At 47.0% G+C, this 19,474-nt stretch overlaps 1 protein-coding gene across 1 annotated transcript in view; it reads left to right on the top strand.

Moving 5' to 3' along the window:
• Positions 1-8,693: 8,693 nt before the first annotated feature.
• The window catches only part of LOC106602667 (neuromedin-K receptor), a 33,612-nt gene continuing 22,831 nt past the window's right edge, over positions 8,694-19,474 (top strand). Inside the window, exon 1 of the mRNA XM_014195422.3 lies at positions 8,694-9,372. Coding sequence (XP_014050897.1) covers positions 9,005-9,372 — 368 coding nt within the window. The 5' untranslated portion in view covers positions 8,694-9,004. The remainder of the gene's footprint in view (positions 9,373-19,474) is intronic.

Below are 19,474 nucleotides of genomic sequence, written 5' to 3'. Positions count from 1 at the left end.
AAAAAAAACTCTGGACCACCTTTAGTCCACACACAGAGATACATACAAAGCTCTCCCTCACCCTCCATTTGGCAAATCTGACCATAATTCTATCCTCCTGATTCCTCTTTTCAAGCAAAAATTAAAGCAGGAAGCACCAGTGACTAAATCAACAAAAAAGTGGTCAGATGAAGCAGATGCTAAGCTACAGAACTGTTTTGCTAGCACAGACTGGAATATGTTCTGGGATTCTTCCGATGGCATTGAGGAGTACACCACATCAGTCATTGGCTTCATCAATAAGTGCATCGATGACGTCGTCCCCACAGTGATCATACATACATACCCCAACCAGAAGCCATGGATTACAGGCAACATCCGCACTGAGCTAAAGACAAGAGCTGCTGCTTTGAAGGAGCGGGACTCTAACCCGGAAGCTTATAAGAAATCCCGCTATGCCCTCCGACGAACCATCAAACAGGCAAAGCGTCAATACAGGACTACGATCGAATCCTACTACACCGGTCGTCGGATGTGGCAGGGCTTGCAAACCATTACAGACTACAAAGGGAACCACAACCAAGAGCTGCCCAGTGATACGAGCCACCCAGATGAGCTAAACTACTTCTATGCTCGTTTCGAGGCAAATAACACTGAAACATGCATGGGAGCACCAGCTGTTCCGGAAGACTGTGTGATCACTCTCTCCATGGCCGATGTGAGTAAGACCTTTAAACAGGTCAACATTCACAAGGCCGCAGGGCCTGACGGATTACCAGGATGTGTACTGAGAGCATGTGCTGACCAACTGGAAAGTGTCTTCACTGACATTTTCAACCTCTCCCTGTCCGAGTCTGTAAAACCAACATGTTTTAAGCAGACCACCATGGTGCCTGTGCCAAGAACACTAAGATAACCTGCCTAAATGACTACCGACCAGGAGCACTCACGTCTGTAGCCATGAAGTGCTTTTGAAAGGCTGGTCATGGCACGCATCAACACCATTATCCCAGAAACCCTAGACCCACTCCAATTTGCATACCGCCCCAACAGATCCACAGATGATGCAATCTCTATTGCACTCCACATTGCCCTTTTCCACCTGGACAAAAGGAACACCTATGTGAGAATGCTATTCATTGACTACAGCTCAGCGTTCAACACCACAGTGCCCTCAAAGCTCATCAATATGCTAAGGACACTGGGACTAAACACCTCCCTCTGCAACTGGATCCTGGACTTCCTAACGGGCCGCCCCCAAGTGGAAAGGGTAGGTAACAACACATCCTCAACACAGGGGCCACTCAGGGGTGCGTGCTCAGTCACCTCCTGTACTCCCTGTTCACTCATGACTGCACAGCCAGGCACGACTCGAACACCATCATTAAGTTTGCCGTTGACACAACAGTGGTAGGCCTGATCACTGACAACGATGAGACCTGGCCGTGTGGAGCCAGGACAGCAACCTCTCCCTCAATGTGATCAAGACAAAGGAGATGATTGTGGACTACAGGAAAAAGAGGACCGAGCACACCCTCATTCTCAGTGGAGCAGTTTGAGAGCTTCAAGTTCCTTGGTGTCCACATCACCAACAAACTAACATGGTCCATACACATCAAGACAGCCGTGAAGAGGGCATGAAAAAACCTATTCCCCATCAGGAGACTGAAAAGATTTGGCATGGGTCCTCAGATCCTCAAAAGGTTCTACAGCTGCACCATCCTGACTGGTTGCATCACTGTCTGGTATGGAAATTGCTCGGCCTCCGACTGCAAGGCAATACAGAGGGTAGTGCTGAACGGCCCAGTGCATCACTGGGGCCAAGCTTCCTGCCATCCAGGACCTCTATACCAGGCGGTGTCAGAGGAAGGCCCTAAAAATTGTCAAAGACTCCAGGCACCCTAGTCATAGACTGTTCTCTCTGCTACCGCATGGCAAGCGGTACCAGAGCGCCAAGTCTAGGTCCAAGAGGCTTCTAAACAGCTTCTACCCCCAAGCCATAAGACTCCTGAACACCTAATCAAATAGCTACCCAGACTATTTGCATTGACTCCCCCCCCACCCTTTTACACCGCTGCTACTCTCTGTTGTTATCATTTACGCATAGTCACTTTAATAACTCTACCTACATGTGCAACTAACCGGTGCCCCAGCACATTGACTCTGTACCGGTACCCCCCGGTATATTGTCTCGCTATTGTTATTTTACTGCTCCTCTTTAGTTACTTGTTACTTTTATTTGTTATTGTTATCCATATTTTTTAAAACTGCATTGTTGGTTAGGGGCTCGTAAGTAAGCATTTCACTGTAGGTCGACACCTGTTGTATTCGGCACATGTGACTAATAACATTTGATTTGATTTGATTTTGATTTGACTCGAGGCTTTCATCACTGCCAAAGGTGCATCAACAAAGTACTGAGTAAAGGGTCTGAATGCTTATGTAAATGTAATATTTCAGTTTTTTTATATTTATAAATTTGCCAAATTTGATAAACTGTTTTTGCATTGTCATTTTTATTTGTATTTTTTTATTTCACCTTTATTTAACCAGGTAGGCTAGTTGAGAACAAGTTCTCATTTGCAACTGCGACCTGGCCAAGATAAAGCGTAGCAATTCGACACATACAACAACATAGAGTTACACATGGAATAAACAAAACATACAGTCAATAACACAGTAGAACAAAAGAAAACAAAAAGTCTATATACAGTGTGTGCAAATGAGGTAAGATAAGGGAGTTAAGGCAATAAATGGGCCATGGTGGCGAGGTAATTACAATATAGCAATTAAACACTGGAATGGTAGATGTGTAGAAGGTGAATGTGCAAGTAGAGATACTGGGGTGCAAAGGAGCAAGATAAATAAATAAATACAGTACGTAGGTAGATAGATGGGCTGTTTACAGATGGGCTATGTACAGGTGCAGTGATCTGTGAGCTGCTCTGACAGCTGGTGCTTAAAGCTAGTGAGGGAGATATGAGTCTCCAGCGTCAGAGATTATTGCAGTTCGTTCCAGTCATTGGTAGCAGAGAACTGGAAGGAAAGACGACCAAAGGAGGAATTGGCTTTGGGGGTGACCAGTGAGATATACCTTCTGGAGCGCGTACTACGAGTGGGTGCTGCTATGGTGACCGGTGAGCTGAGATAAGGCGGGGCTTTACCTAGCAGAGACTTGTAGATAACCTGTAGCCAGTGGGTTTGGCCAACCAACGAAGCAATGGCCAACCAACGAGAGCGTACAGGTCGCAGTGGTGGGTAGTGTATGGGGCTTTGGTGACAAAACGGATGGCACTGTGATAGACTGCATCCAATTTGTTGAGTAGAGTGTTGGAGGCTATTTTATAGATGACATCACCGAAGTCAAGGATCGGTAGGATGGTCAGTTTTACGAGGGTATGTTTGGCAGCATGAGTGAAGGATGCTTTGTTGCGATATAGGAAGCCAATTCTAGATTTAATTTTGGATTGGAGATGCTTAATGTGAGTCTGGAAGGAGAGTTTACAGTCTAACCAGACACCTAGGTATTTGTAGTTGTCCACGTATTCTAAGTTAGAGCCGTCCAGAGTAGTGATGCTGGACGGGCGAGCAGGTGCGGGCAGTGATCGATTGAATACAGTGCATTTAGTTTAACTTGCGTTTAAGAGCAGTTGGAGGCCACGGAAGGAGAGTTGTATGGCATTGAAGCTCGTCTGGAGGGTTGTTAACACAGTGTCCAATGAGGGGCCAGAAGTATACAGAATGGTGTCGTCTGCGTAGAGATGGATCAGAGTATCACCAGCAGCAAGAGCGGCATCACTGATGTATACAGAGAAGAGAGTCAGCCCGAGAATTGAACCCTGTGGCACCCCCATAGAGACTGCGAGAGGTCCGGACAACATGCACTCCGATTTGACACACTGAACTCTATCAGAAAAGTAGTTGGTAAACCAGGCGAGGAAATCATTTGAGAAACCAAGGCTGTCGAGTCTGCCAATAAGAATGTGTTGATTGACAGAGTCGAAAGCCTTGGCCAGGTCAATGAATACGGCTGCACAGTAATGTCTCTTATCGATGGCGGTTATGATGTCGTTTAGGACCTTGAGCGTGGCTGAGGGGCACCCATGACCAGCTCGGAAACCAGATTGCGTAGCGGAGAAGGTACGGTGGGGTTCGAAATGGTCGGTAATCTGTTTGTTAACTTGGCTTTCGAAGACCTTAGAAAGACAGGGTAGGATAGATATAGGTCTGTAGCAGTTTGGGTCTAGAGTGTCACCCCCTTTGAAGAGGGGGATGACCGCGGCAGCTTTCCAATCTTTGGGAATCTCAGACGATACGAAAGAGAGGTTGAACAGGCTAGTAATAGGGGTTGCAACAATTTCGGCAGACAATTTTAGAAAGAGAGGGTCCAGATTGTCTAGCCCGGCTGATTTGTAGGGGTCCAGATTTTGTAGCTCTTTCAGAAAATCAGCTATCTGGATTTGGGTGAAGGAGAAATTGTGGGGGCTTTGGCGGGTTGCTGTGGAGGGTGCCGGGCTGTTGACCGGTGTAGGGGTAGCCAGGTGGAAAGCATGGCCAGCCATAGAAAACTTCTTGTTGAAATTCTCAATTATAGTGGATTTATCAGTGGTAACAGTGTTTCCTAGCCTCAAAGCAGTGGGCAGCTGGGAGGAGGTGCTCTTATTCTCCATGGACTTTACAGTGTCCCAGAACTTTTTTGAGTTATTACTACAGGATGCAAATTTCTGCTTGAAAAAGCTAGCCTTAGATTTCCTAGCTGCCTGTGTATATTTCCTAACTTCCCTGAAAAGTTGCATATCACGGGGGCTATTCGATGCTAATGCAGAACGCCACAGGATGTTTTTGTGCTTGTCAAGGGCAGACAGGTCTGGAGTGAACCAAGGACTATATCTATTCCTAGTTCTAAATGTTTTGAATGGAGCATGCTTATTTAAGATGATGAGGAAGGCACTTTTAAAGAATAGCCAGGCATCATCTACTGACGGGATGAGGTCAATGTCATTCCAGGATACCCCGGCCAGGTCGATTAGAAAGGCCTGCTCGCAGAAGTGTTTTAGGGAGTGTTTGACAGTGATGAGGGGTGGTCGTTTGGTCGCAGACCATTACGGATGCAGGCAATGAGGCAGTGATTGCTGAGATCTTGATTGAAAACAGCAGAGGTGTATTTGGAGGGTGAGTTAGTTAGGATGACATCTATGAGGGTGCCCGTGTTTACGGATTTGGGGTTGTACCTGGTAGGTTCATTGATAATTTGTGTGAGATTGAGGGCATCAAACTTAGATTGTAGGATGGCCGGGGTGTTAAGCATGTCCCAGTTTAGGTCACCTAGTAGCACGAGCTCAGAAGATAGATGGGGGGACAATCAATTCACATATGGTATCGAGGGCACAGCTGGGGGCAGAGGGAGGTCTATTGCAAGCGGCAACAGTGAGATACTTGTTTCTGGAAAGGTGAATTTTTAGAAGTAGAAGCTCGAATTGTTTGGGTACAGACTTGGATAGTAATACAAAACTCTGCAGGCTATCTTTGCAGTAGATTGCAACACCGCCCCCTTTGGCAGTTCTATCTTAGCGGAAAATGTTATAGTTAGCGGTGGAGATTTCAGGGTTTTTGGTGGTTTTCCTAAGCCAGGATTCAGACACGGGTCAGACATCCGGGTTGGCAGAGTGTGCTAAAGCAGTGAGTAAAACAAACTTAGGGAGTAGGCTTTTAATGTTAACATGCATGAAACAAAGGCTTTTGCGGTTACAGAAGTCAACAAATGAGAGCACCTGGGGAGTGGGTGTGGAGCTAGGCACTGCAGGACCTGGATTAACATCTACATCACCAGAGGAACAGAGGAGAAGTAGGATAAGGGTTCGGCTAAAGGCTATACGAACTAGCCGTCTAGCACGTTCGGATCAGAGAGTAAAAGGAGCAGGTTTCTGGGCACGATAGCATAGATTCAAGGCAGGGTGTACAGACAAAGGTAAGGTAGGATGTGAGTACATTGGAGGTAAACCTAGGCATTGAGTAATGATGAGAGAGATATAGTCTCTAGAGACGTTTAAACCAGGTGATGTCATCGCATATGTAGGAGGTGGGACAACATGGTTGGTTAAGGCATATTGAGCAGGGCTAGAGGCTCTACAGTTAAATAAGACAGTAATCACTAACCAGGACAGTAATGGATGAGGCATATTGATATTAGAGAGAGGCATGCGTAGCCAAGTGAACATATGGGTCCAGTGAGTGGTTGGGCTGACTGGTGACACGGCGATTCAGACAGTTAGCAGGCCGATGCTAACAAGCTAACAGTGGGGTATTATGGGGTATTGTGTGTAGATTGATGAGGGAAAGATTTTTTTGTTGTATCCATTTGAGAATAAGGCTGTAACGTAACAAAATGTGGAAAAAGTCAAGGGGTCTAAATACTGTATATAGCACTGTATATAGCATATACACTGAGTGTACAAAACATTAGGAACACCTTCCAAATATTGAGTTGCACCCCCCTTTGCCCTCAGAACAGACTCAATTCGTCGGGGCATGGACTCTACACGGTATCGAAAGCATTCCACATGGATGCTGGCTCATGTTGATGCTTCCCACAGTTGTGTCAAGTTGGCCAGATGTCCTTTGGGTGGTGGACCATTCTTGATACACAGGGGAAACTGTTGTGCGTGAAAAACCCAGCAGCGTTGCAGTTCCCAACACAAACCGGTGTTCCTGGCACCTACCCCCATACCCCTTTTAAAGGCACTTAAATCTTTTGTCTTGCCCATTCACCCTATGAATAGCACACATACACAATCCATGTCTCAATTGTCTCAAAGCTTAAAAATCCTCCTTTAACCCATCCCCTTCATCTACACTGATTGAAGTGAGTTTAACAGGTGACATCAATAAGGGATCATCGTTCTCACCTGGATTCACCTGGTCAGTCTGTCATGGAAAGAGCAGGTGTTCCTAATGTTTTGTACACTCATTGTATGCCATTTAGCAAACATCCAAATCGACATACATTTATTAACATCCCATTGGTGAGACTAATCTCTACACCTCTACACCTCTCCTACACAGTTCTATAAATGAGGCAGGTCAAAGGCTAAGGTAACAACCTCTTACCAGCCATTCAATTCCAACTCCATTTTCTCCCAAGGCTAGCTATCGTTCTCCCATGATAGATAATTGTATTATGCATTGGAAAAAGAGGGCAAGAGAGGATAGATCGACATTGTGCATCCTAATAGTTTTATTTTATTGCCTTTTTAGGGCTTTTGTGTAAAGTATAGGAATGTGTGAGAGATTTGAACTGTTCCATCTTTCCCTTTCAGAGAATGGAATGTAATAGAATACTATACAATAGAATAGCTTAGATTTTTCTGTTGGGCCGGTGTGTGTGTGTGCGCCTACGTGTGTCTGTGTGTGTGTGTGTGCGCGCAAGTCACCCCACTTTATTTCCACACCACCAGAAGATGGCCCTTTCAGCTCCCCATAAGTAATCCAGCTAGGAAGGAGCGCAGACAGTTATATAACTCATTAAAAGGGGCACATCAGGTGTAATCCTGCCTAATTGCCAGGGGAACCCATCAGGTGTAATCCTGCATAATTGCTAGGGGAACCCACCAGGAGAAGGGGAGAGAGAAGCCTAATTGGCATGACTCCCTCTGCAGCGAACACCTGTGGTCGGGAACATTAATGTCTTAACATCGGTGTGGCGTCATCTTTTCTACTTTTTATACCGAGCATGTGGATTAGTGGATAAAAGGCACTTTCCCACCTGCCCCTGTGAGTGTCCCAAATAGCACCCTATTCCATAGTGCACCACTTTTGACCAGAGCCCCCAAAGTTATGCACTATAATGGGAATAGGCTGCTGTTTGGGATGAAGCCCCTCTGTCCTTTCCACGCTGCTTAGGTGACACAAATGAGGATGCATGGTGGTTTGGATGCTGTTGAATACCGAGGGGGCTGTGTAGTTTTCAGATAATGTAACTTTTATTACGAGATACAAGGTAATAAGTCACAATGGAGCAAGAACTCCAAAGCTGAAGCTTCAAAAATACATATTGGTTTGGTACCTTGAAAGTTAAATTGATTGTTTTGAATGAGTGCATTAGGATCATAGAGTCAGTCCATCCCGAAAAGGTTGACATAGGCCTATTGGGAACTGTATTCATTTTGGTGGTAAGGCCTTGGCAGATCCATCTATTGAAAATCGATCGTGGGAATTAAGAGAGTTATTTAGGGTAAAAACAACACATTTTGGAGATACTAGACACATTTATCAAATATGACTGTTTAATAAACTTAGTTAATAAACTTATATTTTCAATACTTTGATCACGGAGATGTACCATGAGTGAAATTAACGACTCAGTCAATGGAGGCAACAGATGCGGCAGGCCTTTAATCAGTGCCTGATGCGTGCCTGTCGTTCATCATGATTATGTAAGGCATTTATAAGTGACTCGCCATCAAATTCCATGCTTGCCATATGTTTATGTCTCATTTGTATGAAAGCGTAGCTGAATGATCTACAGTTCAAGTGAATGACAGGTTGTTATTAGAAAGGGGAGTGGAGTGTGACTTGAAGAATTTAATGGAACACCACCTGATCGATTCCCTACGCGCAGCGCACGACTCAGCGCAGTCCATCCCTTTGGATCCTACTGCTGCTCAGAGCTCTAGGATACGTTCACTTATGCGTAGCAAAACAAAGGATAATCTCTGTTTCCAAAGAACTGTTCGAATATTATCTGTAGCCTATTTAAGTAGTACTCTATCATATAGATCAGAAGTTCCGCGCTCTTCAAGTGTCAATTATTTATTGGAGTTGTCACTAGACATTTTGTTACGACTGTCTCCCAAACGCGTTGTCCCTGAATTGACGGGAACAGCAATATAAATGAAGAGGGACTTAACGTGACCGTATTGAGCAGAGCACTTTCGCGTTTTGGTGCGCTGCGAAGGTGTGTGCCAATTCAACTGCTGCCACCTCCAGGCATTGAATCCAAGTAAATATCGTCAGGGTGACTAGAGGAATGGCTGCGGCAAACAACGGATCAAACACAACTAGGACCTTTACAAATCAGTTCGTACAACCGCCTTGGCGCATCGTGCTATGGTCGGTCGCGTACAGCCTTGTGCTCGCCGTGGCAGTTTTTGGGAACCTGATAGTGATTTGGATCGTATTGGCGCACAAGAGGATGCGGACCGTGACAAACTACTTTTTACTCAACTTGGCTTTCTCTGACGCCTCAATGGCCGCGTTCAACACGTTGATTAATTTCATATATGCTGCTCACGGCAATTGGTACTTTGGAGAATCATACTGCAAGTTCCACAACTTTTTCCCAGTCACAGCAGTGTTTTCAAGCATCTATTCAATGAGCGCAATAGCAGTCGACAGGTGAGCTCTGGAGACATCAACTTCAATTTCATACATTCTATTACATTTGGTGAATTGATTTGTATTGGCCTATATTAAATTTGTTATTATTTGTTTAATGCTACTCCGGTTTCATGTATAATAGCCTAATGTACTGATTCTATAACCAAAACCCTTAAATCAAATGAGAAAAAGGTAGGCCTAATGGTATAACAAGACACCTGATGTTGCTCAGATGCCATCATTTTCATACATCATCATTATAGCCTGTTATGCATGCTATGTATGGATACAGGTTATTAACACACAAACAAACACACACGGAAAACCAACCCTCTCCTTACATTCTGTCAAAATGAGAATGAACTGAATGTAGCTTTTAATCCACTAATCTAACCAATAAAGATCCTGTGACACAAATTGCATCCCAAATGGCACCCTTTTCCCTATATATTGCACTACTTTTGAGCCCTATGGGTGCTGGGCAAACGTACTGCACTATAACGGGAATAGGGTTCCATTTGGGATGCATTCAACATTAGAAAACACTTGAGGTTCTTGAGGATTTTATCAAGCATTTCATTACTCAGTTGGTGTATAAAAGAGCCAGAGTACTTCTAATGAGCTCCACTGTGCAGCCAACCTATCATTGTGGGGGTACGTTCTGATTAAATAATTAAATTGGAGTACCTGCAGTGAAATAATGGCTTGTAAGTGCCAAGAGTGCTTATATGAAAGCTATACTCACACCAACACACAGACACACATGCAAACGCAAGCAATTGTGTACACACATGCACACTGGATTTACCCTGCTGTGCTTCTTCTCAGGGCAAAACATCGCAGGGCCTCATTTATCAAAGGTGCATTTGGACGAAAAAGATTAAATCTCGCATGTGCCAGTTTTCCTATAAAAGTTGGTATTTATCAATTTTGAACTTGATGGGAAAGTGTGTACAGTTTAAGTCGGAATTTTACATACACTTAGGTTGGAGTCATTAAAACTCATTTTTTAACCACTCCACAAATTTCTTGTCGGTTAGGACATATACTTTGTGCATGACAAAATACTATTTTCCAACAATTGTTTACAGACATATTATTTCACTGTATCACAATTCCAGTGGGTCAGATGTTTACATACACTAAGTTGACTGTGCTTTTAAACAGCTTGGAAAATAACAGAAAATTATGTCATGGCTTTAGAAGCTTCTGATAGGCTAATTGACATCATTTGAGTTGTAGAACTCAGAAAAAGTCTGGTTCATCCTTGGAAGCAATTTCTAAACGCCTGAAGGTACCACGTTCATCTGTACAAACAATAGTACGCAAGTATAAACACCATGGGACCACACAGCCGTCATACGCCTCAGGAAGGAGACGCATTCTGTCTCCTAGAGATGAATGTACTTTGGTGCGAAAAGTGCAAATCAATCCCAGAACAACAGCAAAGACCTTGTGAAGATGCTGGAGGAAACCGGTACAAAAGTATCTATATCCATAGTAAAACGAGTCCTATATCGACATAATCTGAAAGGCCGCTCAGCAAGGAAGAAGCCACTGCTCCAAAACCTCCATAAAAAAGCCAGACTACGGTTTGCAACTGCACATGGGGACAAAGATCAAACTTTTTGGAGAAATGTCCTCTCGTCTGGTGAAACAAAAATAGAACTGTTTGGCCATAATGACCATCGTTATGTTTGGAGGAAAAAGGGGGACACTTGCAACCCGAAGAACACCATCCCAACCAAGAAGCACAGGGGTGGCAGCATCATGTTGTGGGGGTGCTTTGCTGCAGGAGGGACTGGTGCACTTCACAAAACAAATGGCATCATGAGGCAGGAAAATTATGTGGATATATTGAAGCAACATCTCAAGACATCAGTCAGGAAGTTAAAGCTTGGTCGCAAATGGGTCTTCCAAATGGACAATGACCCCAAGCATACTTCCAAAGTTGTGGCAAAATGGCTTAAGGACAACAAAGTCAAGATATTGGAGTTGCCATCACAAATCCCTGACCTCAATCCCATAGAAAATGTATGGGCAGAACTGAAAAAGCATGTGCAAGCAAGGAGGCCTACAATCCTGACTCAGTTACACCAGCTCTGTCAGGTGGAATGGGCCAAAATTCACCCAGCTTATTGTGGGAAGCTTGTGGAAGGCTACACGAAACGTTTGACCCAAGTTAAACAATTTAAAGGCAATACTAACAAATACTAATTGAGTGTATGTAAACTTCTGACCCACTGGGAATGTGATGAAAGAAATTAAAGCTGAAATAAATCATTCTCTCTACTACTATTCTGACATTTCACATTATTAAAATAAAATGGTGATCCTAACTGACCTAAGACAGGGAATTTTTACTTGGATTAAATATCAGGAATTGTGAAAAACTGAGTTTAAATGTATTTGGCAAAGGTGTATGTATACTTCCGACTTCAACTGTATCTCCATGCGTATCTAAGACCATGCATACTCAGAACCTAATGGTTGATCAACTCTTTGCAAGCAAAGATTGTTATTTTGAGGAAAATTCAGGTGTTTGATGCACAGGAATTATAATAATGGTAGGCTAATAAAAACACTAAAACGTATATAAAACAGATGCATTTGCCTTTTGGAAGAAGATTACATAGCAGCATCTCGCCTAATAGCCTATATTTACATCAATTATATAGGCCTAAATCATAATCATATAGCAAGGGCATGTCTCTACTTTTCTAACATAACTCGTTTATTCCCTCTGTACATGTCAGAGTGCTCAAGGAAGCAGGAGGGTTGAAGTCAAAACAGGTAGGGCAGGGCAAAGTCACACAAATGCCCAATAAACAGCCCGAACACAGCATAGGGACGCAGCCCAAAACAAGCTGTCACAAAACCCACAGGCAGAGGGAAAAAACACCTGTACCCCAGACGTACAACCTGACGAAAAATAATCACGCACAAAAAACAAACCTACACAGAAAGACTAAATACCCCCCCCCACTAATGAACTAATACTAAACAGGTGCAACCTAAACTAGACCTGACCAACAGAAAATAAAAGGAGGATCGGTGGCAGCTAGTAGGCCGGCGACGACGACCGCCGAGCGCCGCCCGGGCGAGGACCCCCACTTGATGTGCGGCTCCCACAGCGCGCCGACGACGGCCTCAAGGACGCCCCGGAGGGCGAGGCGCAGGGCAATCCGGATGGAGGCTGTGGAACTCCCGTATCAGCGATGGGTCCAAAATGTCCTCCACCGGTACCCAGCACCTCTCCTCTGGACCGTACCCCTCCCAGTCCACGAGGTACTGCAGGCCCCTTACCTGGCGCCTGGAGTCCAAGATGGACCGGACTGTGTACGCCGGGCCCCCCCCCCCCCGATGTCCAGGGGGGGCGGAGGGACCTGCTGTACCTCAGCGTCCTGCAGTGGACCAGCTACCACCGGCCTGAGGAGAGACACATGAAACGAGGGGTTAATACGATAATAAGAGGGAAGCTGTAACCTGTAACACACCTCATTTATTCTCCTCAGGACTTTAAATGGCCCCACAAACCGCGGACCCAGTTTCCGGCAGGGCAGGCGGAGGGGCAGGTTCCGGGTCGAGAGCCAGACTCTCTCCCCCGGGGAAAACACGGGGGCCTCACTGCGGCGACGGTCTGCGCTCTCCTTCTGTCGTCTCCTGGCCCGTTCAAGGGATTCCTGAACGGCGTTCCAGGTCTCCCTAGAGCGCTGGACCCAGTCCTCTACCGCAGGGGCCTCCGTCTGGCTCTGATGCCAGGGCACCAGGACCGGCTGGTAACCCAACACACACTGAAAAGGCAATAGGTTGGTAGAGGAGTGGCGGAGAGAGTTCTAGGCCATCTCGGCCCATGGCACGAACCTCGCCCATTCCCCTGGCCGGTCCCGGCAGTAGGACCACAGAAATCTGCCCACATCCTGATTAATCCTCTCTACCTGCCCATTACTCTCGGGGTGAAAACCTGAGGTCAAACTGACCGAAACCCCCAGTCGCTCCATAAACGCCCGCCACACCCGGGACGTGAACTGGGGACCTCGATCAGAGACGATGTCCTCAGGCACCCCGTAGTGCCAGAAGACGTGGGTGAATAGAGCCTCCGTGGTCTGCAGGGGCGTAGGAAGACCGGGTAAAGGGAACAGACGGCAGGACTTAGAGAACCGATCCACAACGACGAGGATTGTGGTATTCCCCTGAGACAGCGGGAGGTCGGTGAGAAAATCCACCGACAGGTGGGACCATGGTCGCTGTGGAACGGGGAGGGGCTGTAATTTCCCTCTAGGCAAGTGCCTAGGAGCCTTACACTGGGCGCACACCGAACAGGAGGAGACATAGCGCCTCACATCCTTCACCAAGGTGGGCCACCAGTATTTCCCACTAAGACCCCGCACCGTCCGCTCAATCCCTGGGTGACCCGAGGAGGGTAACTTGTGCGCCCACCGGATCAACTGATCACGGACACAGAGCGGGACGTACTTACAACCCACGGGACCTTGAGGGGGAGTAGGTTCCGCCTGTAACGCCCGCTCGATGTCCGCATCCACCTCCCAGACTGCCGGTGCCACCAAGCAGGAGGCTGGAAGTATGGGAGTGGGATCGGTGGACCGTTCCTCGGTGTCATGGAGACGAGACAGTGCGTCAGACTTAGTGTTTCGGGAACCTGGGATATACGAGATTGTAAACTGAAATCTCGTAAAGAAAATCGCCCACCTGGCTTGACAAGGGTTCAGTCTCCTCTCCGCCCGGATGTACTCCAGATTACGGTGGTCGGTCCAGATGAGAAAAGGGTGTCGCGCCCCCTCAAGCCAGTGTCTCCACACCTTCAGGGCTCTTACCACAGCCAGCAACTCCCTGTCCCCCACATCATAGTTATGCTCCGCCGGACTCAGCTTCTTAGAGAAGAAAGCACAGGGGCGAAGCTTCGGAGGCGCGCCCGAGCACTGTGATAGCACGGCTCCCAAACCCCGCCTTGGACACGTCCACCTCCACTATGAATGGCAAAGAGGGATCCGGGTGCGCCAGCACTGGAGCATCAGTAAACAGAGCCTTCAGCCGACTAAAAGCCCTGTCCGCCTCCGCCTCCGCCGACCACCGCAACCGCACCGGTCCCCCCTTCATCAGTGAGGTAATGGGAGCGGCCACCTGCCCAAAGCCCCGGATAAACCTCCGGTAGTAATTGACAAACCCCAAGAACCGCTGCACCTCCTTCACCGTGGTGGGAGTCGGCCAATTACGCACGGCCGAAATGCAGTCACATTCCATCACCACCCCGGATGTGGAAATGTGATACCCTAGGAAAGAGACAGCTTGTTTGGAGAACTCACATTTCTCAGCTTTGACGTATAGGTTGTGCTCCAACAGTCGCCCAAGCATTTTGCGCACCAGAGACACATGCGCGGCGCGTGTGGTGGAGTAGATCAGAATGTCGTCGATGTATACCACCACACCCTGACCTAGCAGGTCCCGGAGAATCTCGTCCACAAAGGATTGGAAGACGGCAGGAGCATTTTTTTAACCCATACGGCATGACGAGGTACTCATAATGGCCAGATGTGGTACTAAATGCAGTTTTCCACTCGTCCCCCTCTCGGATACGTACCAAATTGTACGCGCTCCTGAGATCCAATTTCGTGAAGAAGCACGCGCCGTGAAATGACTCCACCGCCGTGGCAATGAGAGGTAGCGGGTAACTGAACCCCACCGTGATGGAATTTAGACCTCTATAGTCAATGCACGGGCGAAATCCCCCCTCCTTCTTCTTCACAAAAAAGAAGCTCGAGGAGACGGGTGATTTGGTTGTCCGAATGTGTCCCTGCCTCAAGGACTCAGTGACTTATGTCTCCATAGCCACTGTCTCCTCCTGAGACAGAGGATACACGTGACTCCGGGGAAGTGCAGCGTTCACCTGGAGGTTCATCGCACAGTCTCCTCGTCGATGAGGTGGTAATTGAGTCGCCTTTGTTTTACTGAAGGCGATAGCTAAATCGGCATACTCTGAGGGAATGTGCACGGTAGAGACTTGGTCTGGACTCTCCACCGTCGTCGCACCGATGGAAACCCCTATGCATCTGCCCGAGCACTCCTTCGACCACCCCTTAAGAGCCCTCTGTCTCCACAAAATCTTAGGGTTGTGAGTGGCTAGCCAGGGCATCCCTAGCACCACCGGAAAGGCCGGGGAATCAATGAGAAAGAGACGGATACTCTCCTCGTGACCCCCCCCCCCCCCCCCCCCGCATTACCAAGACCAGTGGCACAGTGACCTCCCTGACCAGCCCTGACCCTAGTGGTCGACTGTCTAAGGCGTGCACAGGGAAGGGTTGGTCTAACTGAACCAGGGGAATCCCTAACTTACTGGCGACCCCACGGTCCATAAAACTCCCCGCCGTGCCTGAATCGACTAACGCCTTAAGCCGGGAGTGAGGGGAAAATTCAGGGAAGGAAACTAACACATACATATGACTGACAGGGGGCTCTGGGTGAGGTTGGTGCTGACTCACCTGAGATGTTGACGGAGTGCTCTGCCTGCCCTCTGGACTCCCGGGCGAGCTCCTCCAGCACCGGTCGACAGTGTGCCCTCTGCGACCACACTGGGTGCAGGAGAGGGCTCCCCCTCCAGTCTTCCTTGCTGCAGCCTATCTCCATAGGCGTGGGAGCAGGAGGGCTGGGAGGTGGAATGAACAGGGCCCGGTTCTGACACCCGCGGGCGGCCAGCAGGTTGTCCAGACGGATGGACAGATCAATCAGCTGGTCCAGGGTGATAGTGGTGTCCAGACAAGCTAACTCCCGGCGGACGTCCTCCCTCAAACTACAACGGTAGTGATCTATCAGGGCCCTCTCATTCCGCTCCAGCCGCCAAGTTCCGGAACTCTAAGGCGAAGTCCTGCGCGCTCCTCGTCTCCTGTCTCAGGTGAAACAATCGCTCACCCGCCGCTTTACCCTCCGGGGATGATCGAACACTGCACGGAAGCGGTGGGTGAACTCCGGGTAGTGGTCCCTGGCTGAGTCCGGACTGTCCCAAATGGCGTTGGCCCATGCCACGGCCCCACCCGTGAGTCACGAGACGAGGACGCTGACACTCTCCTCTCCCGAGGGAGGGGGACGGACGGTCGCCAGGTATAGCTCCAGCTGGAGTAGGAAACCCTTACACCCAGCAGCCGTCCCATCGTACTCCCTCGGGGGCGCGAGTTTAACATCACTGGTACTGGGTGCTGTTGGCGCTGGTGGCGGCACTGGCTGTTGAGCAGCCGCGTTAGATGGGGTGGGAGCACTTCTGTCCAAACTCTCCAGGCATGCCAACACCTGGTCCATGGCGTTGCCCAGACGATGAAGGATGGCGGAGTGTTGGGCAACCCTCTCCTCCATGGACGGGGTTGGCGCTGCGGCTCCTGCTGACTCCATCAGTGGTGAGTGATTCTGTCAGAGTGCTCAAGGAAGCAGGAGAGTTGAAGTCAAGCGCAGGAGACAAGTCCGTGAACACACGTATTTAATAAATAATACACACTTTGCCAAAACAGGTAGGGCAGGGCAAAGTCACACAAATGCCCAATAAACAGCCCGAACACAGCGCAGCCCAAAACAAGCTGTCACAAACCCCACAGGCAGAGGGAAAAAACACCTGTACCCCAGACGTACAACCTGACGAAAAATAATCACGCACAAAAAACAAACCTACACAGAAAGACTAAATACCCCCCCCCACTAATGAACTAATACTAACCAGGTGCAACCTAAGCTAGACCTGACCAACAGAAAAAAAAGGAGGATCGGTGGCAGCTAGTAGGCCGGCGACGACGACCGCCGAGCGCCGCCCGGGCGAGGAGGGGCGCCACCTTCCGTCGATGTTGTGACAATACAACAAATACAAGGCTACCATTTATTCATCGCTCATTTAATAGCCGACCATGCTCAAAAGTAAATAGACCAGTAGCCTATGACAGTAACGTTAGGCTGCAATATTGCTGTGCGATAGGAGCGCGACATATACTATTTAATCTCAGAGCCTATACCAAGGCAGGAGATAGAAACACAATCATGTATTGACAAACAAAATGTTGAACAACAATTCGTCTTTTGCATAGAAGCGTGGGCTGTAGGTAGAAAGTACTTTTAAATTGTTCAATATACGATCTTGCAGAATGTGCAGCCATTGTTTGGCAACTGCTAGGCATGCATTTTATTGTTTAAAAAAGTCAACGCTAAAGATTAAAACATTCTGCCCACACCTCAACAGAAGCATCTGAGGATTTCAGAAAATGTATCATGTGTTGGATAGATGTCTGAAGAGGTTACAGAAGACGGAAATGCAAAGTGTCCCACTTTTTCAGAATTTAATCAAATAACGGTAGCCTGCTAATAATTTGGCGCAGTGCATTATTTATGACAGTTTTATAACCTTAACATCAAAACAGAAATAAATGAGGCCCCAGGTGTCTGGAGGTCAACTCTATACCTTTACAAGTTGTGTTGCACAGTAGGACTACAGTCCAACATCTCTTTTCATCTGACTTTGAAGTTAGTCAAAGGAGTTAATCTGCACCTGCATGGGCATGACCACGACCTGACCACTTATAGGCCTACTGTGGGCCTTTGATACACAGAATCAAAGACAGAGCACAAACACACACATACAGCACAGGTATACTCTCATGCACGCACATACACACACAAACACATACACACACACACATAGAGACAAGCAGACAGACAGAGAGGAAAGGTAAGATCTGAGGATGAAACCTGACAGTCTAGCAGTAAATTCTGGGGAAATGGAATCTTTGTTTGCTGGAAACCAAACAAACAGCACTGTTGGATCCAATTAAAAATAGAACGGGAAGAGTCAAAGAGTCAATCAAACATAACTAGCTCCACATGGGGCATCCTTTGTTTTGAGTACCTGAGATACTGCATTTTAAAGCAATCCGAAATTGGGCACAGACACACACACACACATTACTATCCTAATGGTGGCCACTCCAGAGAAGATTGGTATTTTATTTACTGTTTGATTTGACATCGTAGTATTTCAACCTGGTCTCTGGCTTTTGTCAAGATGAGCTTGTTTAACTCACATTCGGAAAATGGAGGCCTCAATGTTTGACAATACTTAGAACTCTCCAGTGAGACAGAAACAATACTCGCATCTCATCCTCTTTTTTGTCGCTTTTATATTTGATCAAACACAGCCACCCCCAAATATTTTTGTAAATGAGAGCTTATAAAGAATGCAGTTGTACAACAAGACATTTCCCACTGGGCACAGATGTCAATTCAACGTCTATTCCACATTGGTTCAACGTAATTTCATTGACATTATGTGGAAATTACATTGATTCAACCAGTGTGTGCCCAGTGGGTCCTGCATACTAAATTGTATGCATTAACTGTAGTTATGGTGTTCGCTCTATTCAAAATAAAAAAAGTCTAACCTCTAAAGCAAGCAGTGTATGGAGGAACAAAATACCAAATCAACCATGACCTTTGACCTAATATCCTTTCACCGGAGACGGAAGAGGAAGCGAGACATATCACTGGGTCCTTATACAGTCACTGAACTAAGTAGACCAGACCCAGCTTCGGTCGTATTGGTGTCTATGGGAGACACACACAGTTAAGTAAACTGTGACAACGTTTTTCAATGGTAAACGGCCTGAGTAAAACATCTTCATTTATCCACCATCTTTGCTTTCACCCCCTGACTGACCTCTTGACCTCTTGAATGATTATAGAGACTGTTTTAGAGACTGATGGACAGGGTCTGGTAGTGCTCCAGTCCTCCCTGTCAGAATAAGCAACAGAGGACTTCGAAAGTATATCAAGTCCTGTAGAAATGGCTCCATAGTTATTGTGTGTAACCTAATGTATGTTCCTCTAACACCGCGTGTCATATCTTACCATTCTGATAGATTGGAGGAAAAAAGTGGTTGTAACGTTAATCATTTGGTTGTTATTTCATTGGTTACCTCACTGCAGATGCCCCAGGGGCAGAGTGGCCATACTCATTGAATTTGGCACATTTAAATCTTAGAGCAATCACTAGTAGAACCTTTCTCGTGAATTACCTCATTACTGAGCGCAAAGTTGATTGCATTTTTCTCACTGAAACACGGCTGTCTTCAGACTG

The sequence above is a fragment of the Salmo salar genome, chromosome 04, assembly GCF_965601325.2.
Source record: "Salmo salar chromosome 04, fSalSal1, whole genome shotgun sequence".
NCBI lineage: Eukaryota > Metazoa > Chordata > Actinopteri > Salmoniformes > Salmonidae > Salmo > Salmo salar.
Note: the sequence above shows the minus strand (reverse complement) of the source record. Positions and strands in the feature narration are given on the sequence as shown.